The sequence below is a fragment of the Mirounga leonina genome, unplaced genomic scaffold (assembly GCF_011800145.1).
Source record: "Mirounga leonina isolate KUSES-001 unplaced genomic scaffold, KU_Mleo_1.0 Mir_200, whole genome shotgun sequence".
In the NCBI taxonomy this organism is placed as follows: Eukaryota; Metazoa; Chordata; class Mammalia; order Carnivora; family Phocidae; genus Mirounga; species Mirounga leonina.
This window is the reverse complement of record NW_023270503.1, coordinates 27,372,341-27,395,176: the sequence shown is the minus strand read 5'-3', so window position 1 is coordinate 27,395,176 and position 22,836 is coordinate 27,372,341. Positions and strand designations below refer to the sequence as shown.

General features: G+C 55.5%; 1 protein-coding gene across 2 annotated transcripts; it reads right to left on the bottom strand.

Moving 5' to 3' along the window:
* Positions 1-1,231: 1,231 nt before the first annotated feature.
* Positions 1,232-21,977, bottom strand: LOC118024912 (signal transducer and activator of transcription 5A). 2 transcript variants are annotated; one of them, XM_035027139.1, is made up of 19 exons: positions 21,903-21,977; positions 20,491-20,628; positions 19,999-20,155; positions 18,739-18,828; positions 16,218-16,392; positions 10,766-10,896; positions 10,345-10,496; positions 9,727-9,882; positions 9,116-9,295; positions 7,010-7,097; positions 6,774-6,896; positions 6,304-6,396; positions 5,384-5,590; positions 4,680-4,774; positions 4,453-4,583; positions 3,844-3,999; positions 3,094-3,145; positions 2,662-2,769; positions 1,232-1,675 (listed from the first exon to the last, which is right to left on the bottom strand). In XM_035027139.1, the coding sequence occupies exons 2-19, from the start codon at positions 20,616-20,618 to the stop codon at positions 1,513-1,515; spliced, it is 2,385 nt and encodes a 794-aa protein (XP_034883030.1). In that variant the 5' UTR covers positions 20,619-20,628; positions 21,903-21,977; the 3' UTR covers positions 1,232-1,512. The 2 variants fall into 2 exon arrangements, with proteins under 2 accessions (XP_034883030.1, XP_034883029.1); XM_035027138.1 differs by lacking the exon at positions 21,903-21,977 and adding an exon at positions 21,433-21,533.
* Between the last annotated feature and the right edge of the window lie 859 nt (positions 21,978-22,836).

Genomic DNA, 22,836 nt, shown 5'->3' with positions numbered 1-22,836 from the left:
ACTGTCGCTGAGGCTCCCTGCTGCCCCTGGCACTGCCCCTCCCCCCCCCCCCCCCCCCCCCCGCTGCCGTTCTTCCCGCTCCTGGCCCCCACCCCCTTCCCCCAAGGCCTCCAGCCCTAGTCGTTTTGGCTTCTGAGAAGCAGAGACAGCGTTGCAGGGCTGGTGGGCACCCTTAACACAGGGAAGAGGGTGCAGAGTGGTAGCTTTGGAAGCATTACAGCACCAGCCACACGGGAGGGAAGCAACAAAACCACCCCAGCACCAGGGATCCCCGTTACCCAGGGCTGTCCGCGGGAGCTGTGACAGCAAATTTATGAAAAAAATACTTTATTCGAAAACACTGTTTACACAAATGTGTGGCCTATGTACAAAGTACACAAGGATCCCTCTTCTGGTCCCCACCTTCCCTCAGGGATGTTTAAACCTGGGACTCCCGACCCTCTGCCACCAGCTGCCCCCGGCTGCATGTCACAGAGCCTCCAAGGGAGGAGCATGTGAGGCCGGGAGCAAGGCCTTCTCGGACCTCGGCGTTACGCAACTGTGATGAGGCCTAGTCCAGGTCCACCTGCCAGCAGCGGGGAGCGAGCTGAGCTTTTACCCCTCACTCGGGATTCCACAGGCATGCCACAAACAGCTTCTCTGCGGCCGTCTCAGTGCAGTTCTCCAGGAGAGGGAGATCAGCCCCCAAGTCCCCGGCCCTCTGTTCACCCACCACGTCCTAGCCCAGTTCCTGCCCGTCTCCCCCCCTCTCCTGGGAGCAGGGTTGCAGAGCGTCAGGGAAAGAAGGCTGGGGCCCGATGGAGGGGAGGCGATCACACTTGGAAAATGATAGCAGACCGGGTAACGGCACCACAGACATGAAGCCCACGTCCCCCGGCTGGAGGCCAGGAGGCCGGGAGGCCAAGCAACTACGTACTCAGAGCAGCTCTGACAGACCCAACCGCAAAGACCCGTTCCTGCTGCGTTAGGGCCACGGTCTAGAGAAGCCCTCGGGTCACAAACAATCTCGAGTCCATAGTCATTAGATAAAGTATAAAACATGACTCAAAACTGAATCCCAGCCTCCCTCCCGAGGGAAAGAATCAATAGACCAACACACGTGCATGGCAACAGATGCACAAACATAAACGCATATGCACACATTTGGGAGCCAAAGCTTCTCACTCAGGAGTACAACTGACGCTGGGACACCTGACCCGTCTCCAAGCCCCTTCTTGAATAATTTCCTTCAAACAGCGGCGAGGCCGGACAGGCCCGGGCAGGAACAGCACCTGTGACAGCAGCCGGCGGAAGCGGAGCCCCTCCCGCGACAGACACAGGCCCGGCGGGCCCTCGGGCGCCTTGATCTGGGGAGCAAGCTGGTGGCTGCTGGGCACAGGCGAGGCAGGCACACACACACACACACACACACACGGCCGAGGCATCTGTATGCACAGCAACACTAAAATCACCATTAACACGACCCCTTCACACTGAGTGTTGTTTCCAAAGAGAAGCGTGCCATCCGAACATTCATGAGAGCGAGCCTCGGGCAGCGGTGAAAAGGCCGGCAGGCGGGGAGAGGCGGGGGTCCAGACTGTCCATCGGGCGGCGTAAGAGTTCCTCCACGTGCCGGGCGACGTCCATGGTCTCATCCAGGTCAAATTCTCCATCCTGGTCGAGGACGGGGTCAGGGCTGGGAGAGAGGGAGAGGGAGGTCAGAGGGAGCTGAGCATGCCGCTGGCCCCCTCCCCACTCAGACCACAGTCTCACGGGAACAGGACTGGCTCTGGCTGGCCGCCCCCGCGAACCCCAAGCTGAAAACGTCAGTCACTGGTTCATTGGGAGCTACTCAAGTTCTAGTCTCAACGCTCATTGCCGTACTGAGTGGGCTCAGAGAGTTCTTCTCCCTTGTCCCCGTCCCTCTCCTCCTCTGCAAAACACGGTTGGGTCAGTGAGTTCTGCCCACTGCGACACTATTCCACTCAACCATGGGCTCCATTTGCTGAGCACCTACAACGCGCTGGGCTTAGCCACCTGTGAGGTAGGTATCTGCTCCACTTTACACTGGGGGAGACTGAGGCTCGGCCGTGTTCGGAAACCTGCTCAGGGGCACCTGGCTGGCAAATGGATTCAGGACTGGAATTCCAGTCTTGGTGACTCTCAAGCCCATGGCCATCCCAGTGCAGCTTGTGTCTGCCAGACACCCAGACATCCAGCTGGGGCCACCCACAGCTCAGGAGAGAATTAATTCTCTGCCCTGGGAACTCCAGAGAGGAGCAAGTGATAGCCCGTTTCCCTCCAACTCCTAAGAGCAACCGCCCCATCTGGAGCTATCCCTTACCACAGCCTCACCTGAGTCCTGCCCCCAATCCCATATGGTAGGTATTTTTGCCTCCATTTTACAGATGTGGAAACTGAACATCTGGGAGGCTCAATAATTTTCCCAAGGTCACACAGCCAGTCAGCACCAGAGCAAGGACCCTCCTATATGTAGCTTATGTTCTATGCTTCTCACTGGCTGATCTCCCTCGCTGTACCTGGGCACATGCCGGAGCCCGGCCTGGGTGGTCTCAGACCTACAGGAGCTCTGGGTCCCCTTGCCCACCAGCCCTCCCGGGGCCCAGCCTGAGGCCAGGTGCCCACTTCCTCCCCACGGAGCCCCATGAGAACACAACCTACTTCTGGGGGTACATGTTATAATGAGCCTGGGGGCACACGGCTGGGGAGGGGGCCTGGTCCATGTAGGTGGCGCTGGCCCCGGCAGAGTCTGCAGACGCACTCACAAACCTGCAGGAGAAACACAGCAGAGCCTCAGTGGCCTCCGGGCAGCAGGTGACTTGGGGGGGGGGCATTTTTACACCTTTTTTGAGGTATGGAAGGACAAAGTGCCCACTGGGCCTGGGACTCCAGCTGCAGGAGTGGGGCCCTGGGTCCTGGTCCCATTGAGACTAAGCCCAGTTCCCTCTCCAGGGCTGAGCCAGGCTTCAGGGCAGAAGGGCGGGCTGGGCCACGCAGGGTCTGTGAGTGGGAGGAGCAGCGGTGAGGGGTGAGGGGGACCGAGGGAAGAGAAAGGAGGCAGCAGGAGACCAGAGCTGGACCCTGGGTACTTACTCAGGGACCACTTGCTTGATCTGTGGCTTCACGTATCCATCCACCGCTTTAGCTGCCGAGGGGGGAGCGTGATAAGAACCCGCCTCTGGGAGCTCCCAGGCAGTGGAAGCCCATGGCATGCAGTCTGCCTCCTACCCACATCACTGTGGGGCCTCAGCGGGGATGAGATTTCCCACAGATTCCTATAAACACCTGCCGATGGACCCCTCGAGGGCCACCCAGACCCCTGGCTCCGATCTCATCCTTTCTCCTGCTTCCGTTTCTGGCCCTTTGCTCTCCCTCTCCTCACCCCACTCTGCCAAGGAAGCAGAACCAATTCCAAGCAGCAAACCCAACAGTGGACTAGGGACAAGTTGAAGAGGAAAAACCTGTCCATTTTGCTTCCCACATTCAACTTGGGGGCAGGTTTGAGGGTGGGAGCCGTGAGAGCAGCTGATTAAGATGGGAGTAGTGCATTATGTGTGGGTATGATTATCCTGGCCAGCACTGCCTCCTGACTTCCTCCAAGGGCACAGAAGTGAGAATCCACCCAGCTTTTCACTTTGCAGGGAAGAAAGCTGGGTCAGAGGGTTTGTTTTCCCTCTCTGCTGCGAGACCTGAAATCCCCTCCCCGTGCTCCACACCAAGCCACCGACCAAGCCCACGGGGGAAATGGCCCCTGGGTTCTTCCTGGGGAGTCCCAGCTGCCTCGCCCCAAGAGATTTGTCCACAGGCTGCGGAAGGGCCCAGGAGTATCAGGGCAGGACGCACCGAGCACAGGGGTGTAGTACTTGGAGAAGACCTCATCCTTGGGCCGGTCGGGAAATACGTAGATGAGATAGCTCAGGTCCCCCAGCCGGTCTGCCAGTGACCGGATGGAGAAGTCCCGTGTGGTGAACGGCTTCAGGTTCCACAGGTTGCGGTCAGCTGTGAAAAGGACAAGCTCATTCCCACCACCCACCACCCTCAGGAGGAGGGTCAGGGTCATGGGGTTTGAGATCCGGCTTGTAGAGACATCTGGGTTTGGACTAGCCTGCTCTGCAACCCTCCAGGTTGTCTTGCACTCCTTGGCACAGGGCAAGCAACTGACCATGGGAACATTTACCCAGTGAACCAAGCAAGAAGATGCCAGCAAGGCTAAGTGAGGGCAGAGAAGGGAGAAACTCAGAACCGCTGAAGAACTCCCCCAGCAGCTCTGGAGGCTATGGGGCCAGTGAGCTTAAGTTCGCCACGATGGAAAATGGTAGAAAGGAATGTATTTCTGAGCAACACTCTTCCCCTACTTTGAGTTCAGTTCCAATCTTTCCCCTGGGGAAAGCTTCTAAGGATGCAGACCTGATGGGGAATGGGGAGCAAGGAAATGGGAGCCGGGGCACTCACGAGAGTCAAACTTCCAGGCAATGGTGATGCCCCCAATTTCGGAGTCGCTAAAGCGCAATAAGAAGGTCCCATCGGGCTTGTTGATGAGCAGGTCATGGGCCTGTTGCTTGTTCACAAAACCTAGGATGGCCCTGGGTGCATGGAGCATACAGCGTCACTACCGGGCCAGCATCTTCTGTACCCGGAGCCCATGGCCTCCCAACCCCTGGGCCCCCCGCATTCCTCACCCATCATTCCAGTGAGGCTTGTGATGCTTCTTCAGCACCTCCATGACCCCATCGAACCACTGCCAGAAGGTGTAGTTCCAGCCCAACAAGTTCTCCTGAGAGCCCCCAGGAAACCCCAAGTCAGGGTTTGTGGCCCCATCATCACAGGTGGCCCAGAAAACAGTCCATGCCCTCGTCCTCATGCACACCCTCTCCCAATTCCTCACCCTACTCGCCCCGCACTCCCGCGGTCCATAAACGGACACAGCCCCCAACCCGTACGTGGACTAAGGACTAGAGACTAAACCTGACTCTTGCTTCTCAGACACAGGGGTGGAGGTAGGGGGCGCCCAGAATTGTCTGAGCTGGACAAGACCTCCAAAGTCACTTCTCCCCCGATGGACAGATGGGGAAACTGAGGCACAGAGAAGGGAAGGGCCTGGCCACTTAGTTAACAGATCTAGGACAGAGACTCAAGGATCAGGACTCCCAGCCCCGGGTTCCTTCCACTGTCCTGCTTTGGCTCTCAGAGCTACATGCACTTTCCTGCTGCCCCTGCCTCCATTCCCTGGGGTCTCAGCCCCCGTCTCTCCTGGATGTGGGAGAGGGCAGGGCAGGGTGGACAGGGCAGTGCTGACCGAGGCCAGTAACCGGTCTGTGAGGTGGGGAAAGCCTGGAAGGGCACAGGTGGCCCCGAGGCAGGCGGCTGGTGGCGGATCCCTCACCCTGTTGAACTGGGACCAGGACACGGACATGCCATTATAGTCTTCAAGGTGCCCACTGCTGTTGTTGAACAGCTTCTGTGCCAGGAACACGAGGTTCTCCTTGGTCAGGCCCCGGGTGCTCTGCACTTCGGCCTTGAATTTCATGTTGAGCGCCTCACACAGCTGAGACCACAGCACTTTGTCAGGCACGGCGAACGGCACCCTGCCCTGAGACGGACAGAAGAGAAAGCAGACTGATGGAGTAGGAAATATTTACACACACACGCACACACACACTCAGACACACAGATACCAAGAGACAGAGGCAGCTAAGAAAGATCCAAGAAAGGAGACACAAACACAAGAGAAAGAAAGGCAGGGCAGGGGCGGCGCCTCAGTGGCTCAGTCATTAGGCGTCTGCCTTCCGCTCAGGTCACGATTCCCAGGTCAGGGTCCTGAGATCGAGCCCCCCGCATCGGGCTCGGCTCCCCTGCTCAGTGGGGGGCCTGCTTATCCTGCTTATCCCCGCCCCCTGCCCCGCTGTTCGTGCTTTCTCTCACATGCGCTCTCTCAAATAAATAAAATCTTAAAAAAGAAAGAAAGAAAGACAGGGTGGCAGGGGCAGAGGGGTGGGCATACGGCGATAGAGACCCAGACCAGGAGTCTGGGATAGAGATCAGGGACCCAAACCATAAGTGGAAGGAAGATCAGAGCCCAGAGCCCAGGGGCTAAGCTCACAGACCTAGGAAATCCCCTTCCGGAGACGGGAACCCAGACGGAGCCTGAGGACACTCCCGAGAGCTGCCCCTTACCTCACCTCAGCTCCGGTGTGGCCCTGGGGTTGGCAGGGGACCACCCAGCAGGGCCCCAGGGGGTTGGGGCCGACTCACGGAGACTCCTGGGGCGTCGGGGGCTGAGATGGGGGTCCCCCGAGGACTCACCGGCTCGGCAAAGGCATTGTCCCACAGCACGGTGGCAGTCGCATTGTGGTCCTGGCTGCCATGAACGATGACAACCACGGGAAGGGACAGGGTCTACGGGAGTCAAAGGAATGAGTGTAGAAGGCACGTGACGGCCATCTCGCCCTCACTTAGCCCTCATTCCTCACCCACGGTCCCACCCACAAAACCTCCCAATCAAACCAAAGCAAAATTCAACAACAACAAAAACCCCCCACAGCCTCGTTCTTCTCGGCCCATTACCTCAGCTCACCGTGGCCAGTGCCAGATTGTAACCTAGCAAGCAGGCACCAGCAAGGTGAAAGCAGGGGTTCTGGTAGGCCCCTGGGCTAAGTGGGCCATGACCGTGTGAGGATTCAGAGCTCTCTGGCTTTCCCAAACCAGTCAGGTGGCCTCGGGTAGGTCTTCACCTTTCTGGGTGACCTGTGGGGGATGGGAGAGCGAGGCCTCACCTTCACCTGGAACACAAGCTCATTGCTGCCAACACTGAACTGAGACTCAAACAGGACCGTGAACTTCTCCTCCGTCACAGATTCAGCGCCCCTCCGGTCAGCACGCTTAATCCTCTTTAGCGACTGGGGTGGGGGTGCGGAGGGGGATGAGGAGAAAGCAGCTGGGACGTCTGCCCGGGACTCGCCCAGGCAGACGACCCCACCCCCCCACCCCAGGGGTCAGGCCCTGGGCTCACCATGTTCCGGAAGTGCGCGCTGAGGGTTCCGGTGGCCTGGTGATACTCCATCACACAGCAGTTGTTCAGGATCTCGCCACTGCACTCGCTGGGAAGGAGAGGGGAGCCCCATCGCCATGTGGACCCCAGGAGGATGGCTCTGTATGCGCCCTGGGCCAGGGGTTCATGCCAGAAAGCCAAGCCAGCAGCCCCTGCCCCTAAGAGTGTTCCCCTCTGGGCGCTGGGGTGGCTCAGTCGGCTAAGTGGCCAACTCTTGCCTTTGGCTCAGGTCATGATCCCAAGGTCCTGGGATCAAGCCCGGCGTTGGGCTCCATGCTCGGCATGGAGTCTGCTTGTCCCTCGCTCTCTGCTCCTCCCTCTGCCCCTCTCCCTGCTCGAACTCTCTCGCTCTCCCTCCAAAAAAAAAAAAAAAAAAGAGCGTTCCTCTCTGTGTCTCAGGCCTGAGGGTAGAGCAAATGCTTTTTTTTTTTTTAAGATTTTTTTATTTTTATTTATTTGATGAGAGAGAGACAGCAAGAGAGGGAACACAAGCAGGGGGAGTGGGAGAGGGAGAAGCAGTCCTCCCGCGAAGCAAGGAGCCCAATGCGGGCCTCGATCCCAGGACTCTGGGATCACGACCTGAGCCGAAGGCAGATGCTTAAGGACTGAGCCACCCAGGCACCCCTGGGTAGAGCAAATTCTTCAAGGGTAGGATCTGGGTCTCTATCATTAAATTATCATTAAATTATCTATCGTTAAAAATTCCTTCAGCACTGGGGCGCCTGGGTGGCTCAGTCGTTAAGCGTCTGCCTTCGGCTCAGGTCATGATCCCAGGGTCCTGGGATCGAGCCCCACATCGAGCTCCCTGCTCTGCAGGAAGCCTGCTTCTCCCTCTCCCACTCCCCCTGCTTGTGTTCTCCCTCTCGCTGCGTCTCTCTCTGTCAAATAAATAAATAAAATCTTTAAAAAAAAAAAAATTTCCTTCAGCATTGAGATTGATGTGGGGGCCTTCAGGGCCCCCTGGCAGCTTCTAGTGCAGTTAAAATAAAAACCATGACCACAGCCTACAAGGACCCCATGGCCAAACCCTGCCCTGCTCTCTGGCCTCCCTGGGTTCCTCTGGCCTCCGTGGGTTCCTCTCCCCTCACCCAGAACAAGTAAGTCATGCTGCCTTGTCTGTTTGCCGAACATGCAAACTCGGTGTACCTCAGGACTTTGGCACCTGCTCTTCCTGTTGCCCCAAACACCCTTGACCTTCTTGTTTAGGTCTCAACTCAAACATCTCCTCAGAAAGGCCTTCTGCGGTCACTCATGTGGTGAGGCAACATCTATCCGGATGCCATGATATCACTGTTTCGTTTTCTTTCTAGACTTTTTCACTTTTCAACACTGCTGGATTACTACAACCATGTAACTGTCTCCCTCCACAGCCAAAATGTCAGCTCTAAGAGCATGAGAACCTCTTTGCCTTCTTTATCATCCAATCCCCAGATCCCATGGTAGGCTCTCAATACACATGACCCAGTCTCCCACTTCACTCATTCACTCCCTCATTCATTCATTCACTGCATCCTTTGGGGCTGGCCTGCCCTGATCCCTGGATCCCACCCTGGGTTCTCCAGCTACGTATGCCTTCTCTACGCTCTCCTTTCGGAAGAGGCCCATGTTCCCTCTGTCTGAAAGTCTCCCTCCTCTCTCTCCCCACACCCTCCCACGAGCTACTCCCATTCATCCTGCATCCTAACACTGTCCTTCTGCCCCACCCCCACCACGACCCACTTCCACAGTGCCCTCGGTCTCCCCTGGCGCACACTACGTTTCTCCCGACTGCTGCTGGCTCTGCTGGGCTGGGCGAACACAGAGCCAAGGACTGTGTGGATCGCAGCTCTTCCCAGTTATCAGCACAGGTACTCAAACAAGCCAGCTGTGCAATCCATGCTGACCTACTATGGGTCAAGAGGAACAACTTGTACACCAGGACAGACAGAATGAACTGGGGAGACCCTGCACCACGACTGCAGAGTGAGGCTGAGCTGCCCCCATCACCCAGGACCCTAGTTATAGAATAGACAGGAACTCCCAGTCCAGAACGTAGGGAGGGGAAGGCAGGGACAGGGGCCCACGTACTTGCGGGTGTTCTCGTTTTTGAGCAGCGACTTGGCCTGCTGCTCACTGATGATGGTGGCCTTCACCTGGGGGGGGTTCATGTGCACGTTCAGCTTCCCGCCCACCAGCAGGCGCACCGTCGCTGCAAACTTGGTCTGGGTCTTCAGGACCTGAGGGGGCTGCTTCTCAATGATGAATGTGCTGCGGGGACACAAGTGACCAGACCACACGTGATGCCGGCTCAGGGCACAGGGCCTGGTCCCCCCACGTGCGGAGGCTACCGGGGCTCAGCAGGCAAAGGAAGGGCACACGGCACAGCTCCTGTGCCCAGCAAGGCCACCGAGAGTCAGAGGAGGTGGTGGGAGGGGAGGCAGTGACATGACTCGGCAGCCGGCACAGGCTGCGGGGGGACAAGGGCAGTCCGCGGAGCGCCCACAACACACACTGGGCAAGGTCAACGCCAAGCAGCCATTGCCACTGAGGACAGAGGGGGATGGGGGCCCGAGACAAAGGAGACAAGGACTCCAACGAGAGCCCCCACCCCCGCCCGCGGCAACCCCGGTGGGCAAAGCACCCCTGCCTCCCCGCATGCCAACCACCCGGGGGCCGGCGTGGCCGGAGGCAGCAGTCACCTGGTCACCAGGGCTGAGATGATGTCTGTGATGGTGGCATTGACCTCAGCCAGCATCTCCTCCACTGGGCCGGCGATGGGCAGCTGCTGACAGAGGTGCTCAGCCCTGCGGATCTGCTGCCGGTTCTGCCAGATGATCTCGGCCAACTTCTCACACCTGCATGGGAGGCCCAGGCCACCGGGAGGACAACGGTGTCACCCCATCCCCCAGGCTCGAGGCCGAGGGGCTCCAGTCTGGGGAGAATGCCCCAAGACCCAGCTCCACCCTCACCCTGGAAGGCTCTGCTCCTGAGCCGCCGCTCCTGCCCACGGAGCAGAGCAGAGCGCCCCGCCTGGCAGGAACACGGGGGCGCGGGGCAGCACCCCTGACCCGGCTCCACTCCGCCTGAGGGTCGCTCTGCACACCCAGCCCTGCCCCCCTCCCCAGCACAGGGACTCCCTTCCTGGGCAGGTGGCACACGATGGGGGCCCCCAGGTCGGCGTCAGGAGCCAGAAGCCCCGGTGAAGGAAGCCTTGCTACGGGCCAGCGCGAGCCGGCTGCTCAGGGAAACGCGGGCGGCGGCAGGAGCAGCTGGAGGCGGCGCTCCTGCCCCCCCGGCCGCCCCCCATACACCATTACCAGGACTGCAGCACGTCCAGGCTGCCCTCGGGGGGCCCTCCGTTCCCGGCCAGCTGCTGCCGCCGCTTCCACTGGATCAGCTCATCGTCCAGAATGATGGTCTGCTGCTTCCGCAGCAGCTGCAGGGTCTTCTGGTGCTTCTCGGCCAGCTCCTGAAGGCAGGCGGGGACAGCAGGCCCTTCTGGGCTCCCAGAGAACAGCCCTCACTCGGGAGGCAGGGCTGGGGACCAGGCCCCGGGCACAGGCCCTCCCCTCTCCCAAACCTGCTCTGCCTCACGTGCCCCCCACAGGAAAGAAGGATCTGGCCTCCAGCTCTCCCGGGTCCCGCTCTCTCCCTGGCCCTAGCCCTCTCTCGGGCTCCCCGGACGGCTCGGGATGTGGGCCTCCGAGCGTGGGAGGGGAGGACGCAGATGCCACTTACCACGCGGTACTGCTGTAGCGTCTGGGCCTCGCGCTGCAGCCAGGCCTCCAGGGACACCTGCTTCTGCTGCAGGGCCGTCTCCCGGCTCAGCCGCTCCTGGGGACTCAGCTGGGCCAGCCCGCCAAACTGAGCTACAGGAGGGGACGGGACACCTGTGATCATCATCTCCCGGCTTCCTGCACGAAGCCCAGCGGAACACACACGCCTGTTCTGGAGGCAAGACCCTCAAGGGGCTGCCCAACATCTGACCAACGGCAACTTGGGGTTCTAGAAGCCAAGGGTGCCAGACGTGAGCGGGCTCTGGGCCCTGGCCTCTCGACTTTGATCTCCCCTTCAGGGAGTGTGCAGATGGAAGCCTGAGGGCACAGCTGAGGAGGATCCTGCCCCGAGGCCTCCCCTCCCACCTTAGTCTGCACAGCTGCCCGCCAGACCTGCCCACGCCACACGGGGGTCCAGCGCGGAGCCTCGCTGCCTGGTTCCGTGTGTGTCCTCACCGTTTACTAACTGGGGGAACTCAGGCAAATCATTTCACTCTTCGGGGCCTCAGTCTGCCCATGTGCAGAAGGGGAGAGTCTCGGCCCCTGCCTCAGTGGGTCGCTGAGGAGTAAGGAAGTGATGATCCACAAAAGGCTCAAGGAACCTCCCGGCACGCGGGCGCTCTAGGTGAGAGTTAGTCCTTCCTGGGGAGTGGCTTCCAGGGCGGGTTAAAGGGTGACAGAGACCAGCAGCTGCTCAGTCCCACCCCACAAGGCAGGGCCTCCTCGGGAGAGCCCCCGCCCCGCACGCTCTGTCCCGCCCCCGGAGCCCAGCAGCCTCTCCTCTGGAACAAGGGGTTTCTCTAGGTGCTGGAGGGGGCCCAACATGTTGGTTTGTCCAGGTCGGGTGACCGTGAGCTCAGCTGACCAACCGGAAGGAGACAGAGAGGCACAGACAGGGACAGACAGGCACAGACGGAGAAGGGGGGGAGAGGGAGACAGCTTCTCCCCACACTAGCACTGGGACTCTCCTCCACGGCAGGAATAGGGAGTCAGGGAGGCCTCCTTACCCTTCTACAAAAAATCTATTATGAAATACTTCAGACCCAGGGGAGGCAGAAAGAGTGATGCAAGGAACATCTGTGTATCAGTAACCCAGCTTGAGAAGCCACAGCGAAAGCCACCTGTACATCCTTCCCTGCATGCAAACCCATCCCTGCCTCCAAAGGTAACCACTATCCTCCGTGCTGGGATTATGACGGCCTGCCCATCACCTTGCTGAACATCCCAGTGTCCTCACTTGGGCTGAGACAAGGAGATGCGAGCATCAGCCTGTCGTGGCCGAGGGCCATGTCACACTGACCGAGGCCCTGCCTCAGGGACACACAAGCTGGGACAGACTAAAGCAACTCCTGACAGCCAGGGAAAGCCCAGCACTAGAAGAGAACTGGAAATACAAGGTTCTGATCCCACGGCCAGGGACTGAGAGAGAAGACTACAGTCCAGCCGTGGCACACGTCCTGAGGCCACCTCAGAAATCCTGCCACCCACACAGGGGTGCCGCTGATTCCCTACCTGGGCCCCACCTCCCTATGTGAGTGACCCACCTAGGTGTCTCCTGGCACTTTGCAGAAGCTTCTGGGAGGGAGGTCAGGAGGTGTGGGGCAATTCTCTGCTCCACTGGAGGGAGCTGAGCCTTCTCTTGCGCAAACAGAACCATAGTCTGTGTTTCTGATGAGTGAACTTGATAAATGAGACTGAACTGACATTGCATGATGGGTACAAACCCAAAGCAGAACCTAACCCAAACCCATAAATCGGAAACAGAAAACCCAAGAATAGGACTGGAAGTACTATCAACCATCAAAGGCTTGGGGCAGAATTGACAGCCTGGAGGAGAGCGTGTGACTTCTGCTCAGGTCATGATCTCTGGGTCCTGGGATCGAGCCTCGGGTCAGGCTCTGTGCTCAGCGGGGAGTCAGCTTTTCCTTCTCCCTCTGCTCCTCCCCTACCTCATTCTTTCTCTCTCTCAAATAAATAAATAAAATCTTAAAAAAAAAAAAAAGAACTAACAGCCTAAATTCTCCTGTTCCCTAATCTAGGAAGAGGGCCACCCTTTCTCTGGGGTCAGTCCAAGATGGACTCAGAGGAAGACATGCTAGAATCATCCCACCAACATTTACTCAACACCTACTATGATTCTGGCAATGTGTTGAGGAATTCAGAGTATAGGACACACTAACATGGCAGGGTGAGGAGAGCTTCAATAGTTAAATTAAAACAGCATAGGGGCACCTGGATGGTTCAGCCAATTAAGCGTTGGACTCTTGATTTCTGCTCAGGTCATGATCTCAGTGTTCTGAGATGGAGCCCTGCATGGGGCTCTGCACTCAGCGGGGAGTCTGCTTCTCTCATTTTCCTTCTCTCTCTGCCCCAACCCCCGCATGCTCTCTCTTTCTCTCAAATAACTAAATAAATCTTAAAAAGAAATAAAACAGCATAACAGCATTCTAAAAAAAAAATTTCAATAGTTTTTAAAAAGGGAGGAACAGAGGAAAATGACTAAAAATTTAGGGAGAAAACAGAAAATTAACATTAAAATGGAGATCTTAATGCAACTGTATTAAATAGTATGTTAAATATTAGTGGACTAAACACCTCAATTAAAAGCAGAGATCGTCAGGGTCGCCTGAGTGGCTCAGTTGGTTGGGCGAATGCCTTTGGCTCATGATCCTAGAGTCCCAGGATCGAGTCCCGCATTGGGCTCCCTGCTCAGCGGGGAGTTTGCTTCTCCCTCTGACCCTCCCCCATCTCATGCTCGCTCGCTCTCTCTCTCTCTCTCAAATAAATAAATAAAATATTAAAAAGAAAAAGCAGAGATTGTCAGAATACTCATAAAAGCAAGACTCAACAATATGATATCTACATTTTAAATTTTAAAAAACATGTATCAAGATATGCTATGGCTATATAGAATAAGAAGGCTGCAGTGGACTTCAAGACAAAAGTATTACCAGAGATCAAGAAGGGCATTTCATAGTTATTAAGGTATCAATCAGCAAGACATAATAATCATAAACTTATATGCATCTAATAACAAAGCTTCAAAATACACAAAGAAAATATTTACAAAAATAATTGGAGAAGCAGACATTTCCACAATATAGTAGATTTTGATCCTCCTTTTTCAGGGTAGAACTATCTGATACATAGATAGAACACCTGACAGAGGGGCGCCTGGGTGGCTCAGTTGGTTAAGCGGCTGCCTTCGGCTCAGGTCATGATCCTGGAGTCCCAGGATCGAGTCCCGCATCGGGCTCCCTGCTCGGCAGGGAGTCTGCTTCTCCCTCTGACCCTCCTCCCTCTCATGCTCTCTCTCTCAAATAAATAAATAAAATCTTTAAAAAAAAAAAAAAAGAACACCTGATAGAACAATTAGGCCAAAAAAAAAAATCAATAAAGACAGAAATCATAGTGGTTCTCAAAGTGTGGACCAGGGATCCCTAGAAGGTTCCCAAGAACTTTACTAGGAGCCTACAAAGCCAAAACTGTTTTTATAAGGTCAGAAGACCTTACTTGCCTTTTTCTTTTTCGATCTCTTATAGGAATACAGTGATATTTTCTAAAGGTTGCAAGATATGTGATATTACAATAGATTGAAAGCAAGACCCAGCTATGTCCTATTAAGCTTCACATTAAAGAGATGTGTAAAAATCTAAAGCAATGCTTCTTGCTAAATTTTGTTTTGGAAAATACAGATGTTGGTTTTTTTGTTTGGGGGACTTTTTGGGTAAAACTTTCTTATGTTAACATTATTTAACTTAAAATTGTTACTTTTTTTTTTTTTAAAGATTTTATTTATTTATTTGACAGAGAGAGACACAGCAAGAGAGGGAACACAAGCAGGGGGAGTTGGAGAGGGAGAAGCAGGCCTCCCGCTGAGCAGGGAGCCCGATGCGGGGCTCGATCCCAGGACCCTGAGATCATGACCCGAGCCGAAGGCAGACGCTCAACAACTGAGCCACCCAGGCGCCCCATAAAATTGTTACTTTTAAATGAAAAAATTGTGAGACATATATTCTTTTAAAGTCCACAAGATACATTCACCAAGATAGAGCATACACTGCGCCATAAAACATGTCTCAACAAATTTAAAAGAACTGAGATGGGGCGCCTGGGTGGCTCAGTTGGTTAAGCAACTGTCTTTGGCTCAGGTCATGATCCTGGAGCCCCAGGATTTAGTCCCACATCTGGCTCTCTGCTCAGCAGGGAGTCTGCTTCTCCCTCTGACCTCCCCCCTCTCATGCTCTCTCTCTCAAATAAATAAATAAAATCTTTAAAAAAAAAAAAAGAAAGAAAGAATTGAGATCATACAGAGTATGTTCTCTGACAATAGTGGAATTCAATAATAAAATGCAAATGAAATCAATAATGATATGACATATAGGGGAAAAAAACCCCAAATATTTGGAAATTAAACAATATACTTCTAAATAATGTGTGGGCCAAATAATTATTCAGAAAAGAAAATATTTCAAGCTGAATAATAATGAACATACAGCATAGCTAAAATCATGAAATGCAGCCAAAGCATTGCTTAGAAGGAAATTTAAAGCTCTGAATATATGTATCAGAAAAGAAGAAAGGTCTAAAGTCAATGACCTGCGGTTTTACCTTAAGAAGCCAGAGAAAGAAGAGCGCAAGAAAAGGAAGCTTGACACTTCCTATTCTCATGAGGATGGGATAGAGCAGCTCTGGGGTCAGTCTGGAGTTGGGGGAAGATGGGCCATGTCTCAAGACTCCTCAAATTGTATCAGGAGTTGATTTGTTCTGAGTTAAATTTTCTTTCCCCACACACTTAATCATGACAGCCACTGGCAAACTACAGACCTAGGAGACAGGAGAATTTTCCACCATCACCTCCTCTTCCCAGTTCCATTTCCTATCAGGGAGGCTCAAGAAGGGGCACTTCTGGAGTTCCACCTCTCCCCAGCCTGGTTCAACCAGGAGACTCCCAACCTAAGTCCTCCCTCTGAATGGGGAACACTTTGTCCGTATTCATTCAGTCATCGAGATACTCACTGAATCCCTACAATCAGGGAGAGAATATTGTTTAGTAAAGCACTGGGATTTTATGATGTATCTCTGAGATCCAGTTCCGCAACTTATAAGCAATCCAGGCCACATTACTTGCTCTCCCGGAACCTCAGTTGTACCATCTACAAAATAGGGATAGTAACAGCTACCTACTTCCTGGGGCTGCTGTAAAGTTTGGATTGAAAAATGCATGCAAAGGGCTGAGCCTGGAGCCGGGCCCATAGCAGGGGCTCAATAACAGGGTACCATTACTTCTCCAAAGCTTTGGGTAAGGCTCTGTGGAGACAGACACGGACACAGCCCCAGCCTCGCAGGAGCACACAGAGTGGTCCTCACTCTTGCCCTCATGACACACACTGCCCAGACTGCCCGGGCCTCACCCTGGATCCTCAGGCTCTCCTGATACTGGATGATGAAGTACTCTTGAGTCTGCTGAAGCTTCTTCAGCTCATTCTCTGTGTCCTGTGTGACCAGTCGCAGCTCCTCAAATGTCTGGTTGATCTGGAGGTGTTTCTGGGACATGGTGTCAACCAGGATCCCAGCCGGGGAACTCCCCTGGGGACATATCAGGGGGAGAGTGCAGGCAGCAGTGAGCTGAGCAGTGAGGATGGAAGGCAACCTCAGGCTTTGGGGAACGCTAATACTACAGACCCCAAACTCCAAATCTAAAGTAAGATGGGTAACTTGTGTCGGAAGGATAGTCATTTACAAGAATTGGTGTGGAGTTGGAAAGAAGGAGGGGAAACAGGTGAGCTGGCAGATTAGGACAACTTCATAAAGCACAGCAGAAACTTCTGTTGTAGCTCTGGCCTCCACCTGAGTTGCCCCAACAGGGTCCACCTAAGCTCTCTTCGGAGAGATTAGAACTCAACACATCCAGGAGTGACCTGGGTTTGCCTACTAATGATGATGACCCCTTCATTCCACATTCGTTCACCGATCCAATGCCATGGACCATGTGAGGTGCTGGGGACACAGCGCAGAACAAGGCTGTGTGAACACACATCATCCGTGTCCTCACTCAAGACCTTCTCGTAACTGAGGGAAGTTACAGGGAAGGTATTGATAAGGCCATTTAAGTGACCTGGCCTGATCTGTTCCTTCAACATCTGGCTGAGAGGAGACCAAATCTTCAGGGCCTGTCCCGTAAACTGGTCTCAGAATAAAATCCAAACTCTTTCCCCACAGCCTCCAGTGCCCTAGCTGAGAGCTTCTGCCTACCTCCACCCCCCAGCACCACTGCTGCCCAAGCACACCAGGTACTTTCTGTTCCTTGAATACACAAACACGTTCCTGCCTCAGGGCCTTTGCACTTGTTGTTCCTTCACTCTGGAACATTCTGGCACCAAATCTTCCCAAGGCTGGCATTTCAGCTGGCACCTTTTCAGAGTGACTTTCTCTGATGGGCCGATTTCAAATAGCACCATCCTTATCTGAAAGTGTCTTGTTCTGTTTTTATTTCTCTCTTCTCTGCCTCCATGCACTAGGATATAAGCTCCCAAGTGCTAGAACCTTGTCTGTCTTGCATGCCACAAAATCCCCAAGGGGTAGCGCATCAGAGGTTTTCAAGAGCAGCTTGATGGTTGGGAGAAGGAATGATTTCCCCCCTGACCAAGACAACACCTATGCCCTAGACAGGTATTTCTTAATTGGAGCTGAACTCATCTGTGTATTTACAGATAGTTCTGCGGTGGCCACAAGTCAAAGGATACAACAGTTTTCCTGGAAGACTCTTTGTGACCTGGCTTCTGCCTCCTCTCTGGCTTTACCTATTGGGGTTCCCCAATTTGCTCCCTTCTCCCCAATACCACTGACTACTTGCAAGTCTTCAAATGTGTTAAGACGGTTCCTGCCTTCCTGGCCAGACTCTTGTTACCTCTGCTCATCTTTCCTTCTTCTTCCCCCTTCCCCCCTGTAGTTTAGACATCCCTGTCCTCAGGACACCCCCCCTGCCAGGCTGCCTTAGTCTGAGTTGGGTACTTTTTCCATATATGGCCCCTTAGTACCCAGCTCACCCCTAGAGAATCTATCACTGCTTGAATTCCTTTCAGGTGCGGACCAGGCCTTTATCTGTTTCTCTAGTCCTAGCCCAGTGTCAGACACCACAGGACCTCCATAAATGTTTACTGAATGAACTGTAAAATTCCTGAAATCAGCATCCACAGCAATAAATAAATAAGCTCCAGGCACTATTCCGTGGTCTTTACCTATGTGATGCCACTTTATGAAATTCATCTTGCTTTACTCTAGATAAGATCATGTTTGTCCCATTGTTCAAGCAGATGTTCAGTGCCTTCAGGATTACAGAGCTCGGGGGATGAGTCCCTTTCTGCCTCTCTGGGCCTCACCTCTCTGAGCTTGCCAGGGTGTCTCTTCTGACACAGACCTCAGCTCCACCTCTCCTCACAGACCACCAGAGAACATTTCTCATTTCAACCCTAGCACCATTTATTAAACGACAAATACTTTTCCCTGGTGGTTTGTGATGCCATGTCTAATGAGGGTGGAATTTCCAGGGGTGTGTGTGCGTGCGTGCATGTTTAGGGCTTCCTCTTCTGTTTCACTGGTCTGTCTATCCCTGGCCCACACAGTATCTCATTTAACCCTGACACTAATTCTGTAAGGTAGATACCGTTACTAGCCCTATTTACAATTGAAAAAACAGAGGCTCAGCGAGGTTAAGTTACTTGCTCAAGTCACACAGCTAGTAAGTGATTGAGCCAGGGCCTGAGGAGAAGGTACAGGGACTGGACCTGCCATGTGCCGTTGCTTCTCACACCTGCCCATGTCCCTTATTTCCCTGGTGCTCTCTTGTCAGCATTTATAAAACACAGTTGTGTCTGGAGAAAAAGGTGTGTGGAATGACTTCCCAGCTCCTCTCCCACACCATAGGACACTCACATTGTTGGCTTCTCGCACCAGCCTCTGTTCATTGTACAGAATATGTCGGATGCAGCGGACCAGCTCCATGGGACAGCGGTCGTACGTGTTCTGAAAGAATCCCAACAGCAGTTACAATTGGCCACCCCCTACCCGCCACTCCTACCATGCCCCCCACGGTGCCATGTCCCCCCGCCCCCCCCCACTTCCTCTCCGCCAGCCTCTGCCTCAGCTTTCCTCAGGAAACCTCAGGAACTGTCACCAGATACCTCTATCTCTCCTTGACTTGATTTCCCCTCCAAGATCTTCATATTTGGTTTGCAGTGCATCAGAAACCCAGTTTCCAAAGTTTCCAAAGTGCTTCCAATCTACTATCTCCTTTGACTTTCAGAGGATAGATACCCTGACATCCGCAGAAACTATTATCCCCATTTTGCAGATGAGAAAACTGATGCTCAGAAAGGTTAAGTACTTGTCCAGAGGCAAACAAGTGAGCAGATGACTCGACTTGGGGCATCCAATGCCAAGGTCAAGGTACTTTCTACCGTTGCCCTGGCCTTGGGTTCCTATTTTGCCTTCCTCTTCCAGCTTTCTCCCATTCCCTCCCTCTTCTGGGATGGACTTTTTATTTCCCTGACACCCTGCTGCTTATATTTAAGAAGGGTTCTCTGAGAAATACAAGTAAGTTCCAATAAATGCTTGACTGTGATTACCACCCACACCCCTGTCCTGGTTCCACAAAAACTTCCTCTCTCCCCTCCTTATACTCTCCCTGCTACCTCCACTACCCCCCCACCCCCCACCCAGTGAAGGAGAAGGCACATCTTACAACTACATCCTTCATTCAACACTCCTTTATCCAGCTCTTGCCTCCAGGGCAATTCTGCTCCTCTTGCACCTTTAAAAGGGTCCTAGGAGGGATGCCTGGTTGCCTCATTCCCTCATTTCTAGGAGCTTTTGGTCTTCCTTTCTCAAACAAAGGACTCTTGACTCAGTCTACCTCCATCCCTTTTGCTTGATCGGTTTAGAATGCCACTTCACCCATCTCCCTTCTGTTGGGGACAAACACACCCCACCCCTTGCTTTGTAGCGTGCTAAAGGAATCTGACAGGCCTGATTTGAAAGAGGGGGTGGGGGAAATTGAAGAGCAGAAAAGTTACCGATTAGCTCAGGGTCACACGGTGAGTCAGTGACCAGGCCAGGAAAAAACCCAGAGGTTCTGTGGCTGGAAAGAGAAGGCAGACACTACTTTCCTGCAGATGACCCCGTGTACACACCCACCTGGAGCTGTGTGGCATAATGCCCCAGCTTGATCTTCAGCAAGAACCCATCTTCCCCGACTTGGTGCTCTGCCTTCTTCTGCAGCTCCTGCACCAGGCCCTCCAGGAGCTGGGTGGCCTGGGCTCGGTCCTGGGGATTGTCCAGATCGATGGCATCCCTTGGGGCAGGGCAGGGGAGAGAAGACTACTGTGGCCTCTCCTTGGGCAAGGAGGTCAGGCACCAAGAAGGAGTGGGAAATCCCAGGCTCCAGACTAAGGGCACTCCAGAGCCCACAAGACTTGTTCTGGGCAACTCCACAGGCATCACAGTCTAGAAACACCTCCTCTCCCCTCCCAAGGTCCCCTTTCCCTGTTCCCCTTTCCCAGAGACACCACCCCTTCTGCAGAGAGGGACAGAAAGGACTAGAATCACACCAAAACACAAAGAGAAGAGCTAAAGGTCAAAGGGCCTGTGTAGGCCCCGCAGAGGGCGATTCAGGGTAGGGGGACTTACCATGGCTGGCTCTCGATCCACTGCGCCAAGTAGTGCCGAACCTCGATGGGGAAGTGCTGCCCATACAGCACCTGCATCTGGCGCAGCGCATCTCCCTGCAGCTGCTGGGCTTGGATCCAGCCCGCCATGTCCGTTCACCTAGGGCGAGCGGAGGGCTGCAGGGGCGGCTCCTCGACAGGAGAGAGGGCCGGGCCTGCCTCTGACCCTGCCATGCCCACCCATCCCTGGACCGCGGTCAGGCCAGGCCCCTCCCCTCCCACAGACACGCTTTCCTGTGCGGGAAGAAAGATGGTGAGGAGCGGACGGCCGCCCTGCCCTCCAACAAGGAACCCGCTGAGGCTTGGGGAGGGGCTCCTGAAAGTCAGGTGCCCTCCCCCTCTTCCTCTCCCCTCGCCCCACCGGGGCTTCCCCAGAGGGGGGACAGCTAGAAAACTGAAAGAGAAACTTGACGCGGAGGCCCACAGGCGCTCTGGGGAAGGCTGCAAGAACCCCCCCACACACACCCCCCACCCCGCCTCGAGCCCCGCGTCCCAATTTCTGGGCTGGGGGGTCGGGTGTTATTCCAGCCCAAACTTAGGGCACCGACGGCTCCCACCGAAAGGCTCGGTCCCCGCCGGCACGTGGCTGGGGTGGTTGAGGAGCGAGGGCTGGGGTGACAGACGCTGTCTCTACGGAGGCGCCCCCCAGCCGTGCCCCCACGGTCTCCCACTGCCCGGCCCGACAGCGCCCCCTGCTCCCCGCGGCCCCCTCCCTCCTTCCGCGTCCAGCGTCCCGCGCCCCGCGCCCCGCGTCCGCGCCAAAGCTCCCTCTCGGTCCGGGACACCCGTCCCCGCGCCCCGGCCGGCCGTCGGGCTCCGGGGCCCGGGGCGCGGGGGCCCGGGGTGGGAGTCGAGGGCCCCATGTCCGCGCTCGCCGCTCGGGACGCGCTGCCGGGCCACCCACCTGGTGGCGCCGAGCCGTCTGGCGGCGGGGCCGGCGGTCCGCCCCGCGCCTCTCGCTCCCGGCCCGCGCTCCCGGCGGCGGCGGCGGCGGCGGCGGCTGTACTACAGGAAGGAGCAGAGAGCAGCGATTTCCTCCTCGAAGGTCAGCTGCCTCCGATAGACCATACACAGCGCGCGAGCTCTCGCCAACACCCCTCCCAGCCTCTGTCGCTCCCTCCCTGCCTCCGCCCTCGGTCGCTGGCTCCCGCGCGAGTGCGCAGCGGCGGCCGCGGCCGGGCCCCTGCGGCGAGGCTGGGCGACGCCGCGCCTGGGGGCTGCCCCGACGGCGGGGTCCCCCGGGAGTCCCAGGCAGCCCTCGCCCGCGGGCCCCCGACCGCGGCAGCAGGCGCTGGGAGTGGCGGGGGATGGGGGTGGGAGAGCCGGGAAACCCCGGGCTCTGGAAATCCCAAACCAGGGCCTCAGTTTTCTCACCTGTAAAAAGGGAGGAGGGTAGGGTTGGACTAGCTGGAGATGGCTTCCAGCTCTGCGTTTGTCATCTTTTGAGTCTCTAGATGAAAAAAGTAAATGTAAATGTGTGTGTGTGTTGGGGACACAGCTTTTGTGACCTCTGCGGCAAAGCCCTAAGGAGGGGAAAGACTGGGGATTCCAGAGAAGGCAGCTCACCACCAGGGCCCCACCTCCCCTCCTTCCATTACTCCCACCACCCTGGGCTCGCCCCTGCAGTGGAAACAGGAAAGAACCTTGGCAGTCTTAAGTTTCAAATCCCTCCCCCAAATTTTGCAGATAAGAAATGGAAGTCCAGAGAGGGGAAGGAGTTGCCCAGGGTCACACAGCAGGCATATGGCCTGGTCTGCAGACTATGATCCATAAATGATCCTGCCCCTCTGCTCACCCAGTCCAGTCACATCTGAGGCTGGTCCTACCTTCAGAAAGGTCCAGAGGGGCTGTCTTGAATCCTCACAAATTCACAATTGCCGGTGGGCCTTTGCAGGCCCTGTAGGGGGCTCTCAAGGAAGGGGTTGTGACCCAGGCAAGGCTCAAGGAGGGTAGGCCTGCAGAATTGAGCAAGGCTGGGCTGGAAGCCTTCCATCCCCTTTGCCCAGCTTCCCTCTCCTCTGGGCCTCCCCTCTGCCTGGCAGCTGGGATTGGCAGCACCAGGGGAGGGCCTCGCCAGGCCAGGACCACGTGTCCTGGAGGGAATCATTCTCATCTACCTCCCTCCCTCCCTATGCCTTCTCGGGTCTGCCCTTTTCTCTCCATTCCCTCCCCCCCTCACACTACTCCCCCACCTTCTTGCCCCTCGGGACCTCCCCCACTTTCATTCTTTTTCCTTCAGAGAACAAGCCAAGTTTCCAGCTCCAGAAGCTGGGATGTCTGGGTCTCACACACATGGCTGCAGTCTCTT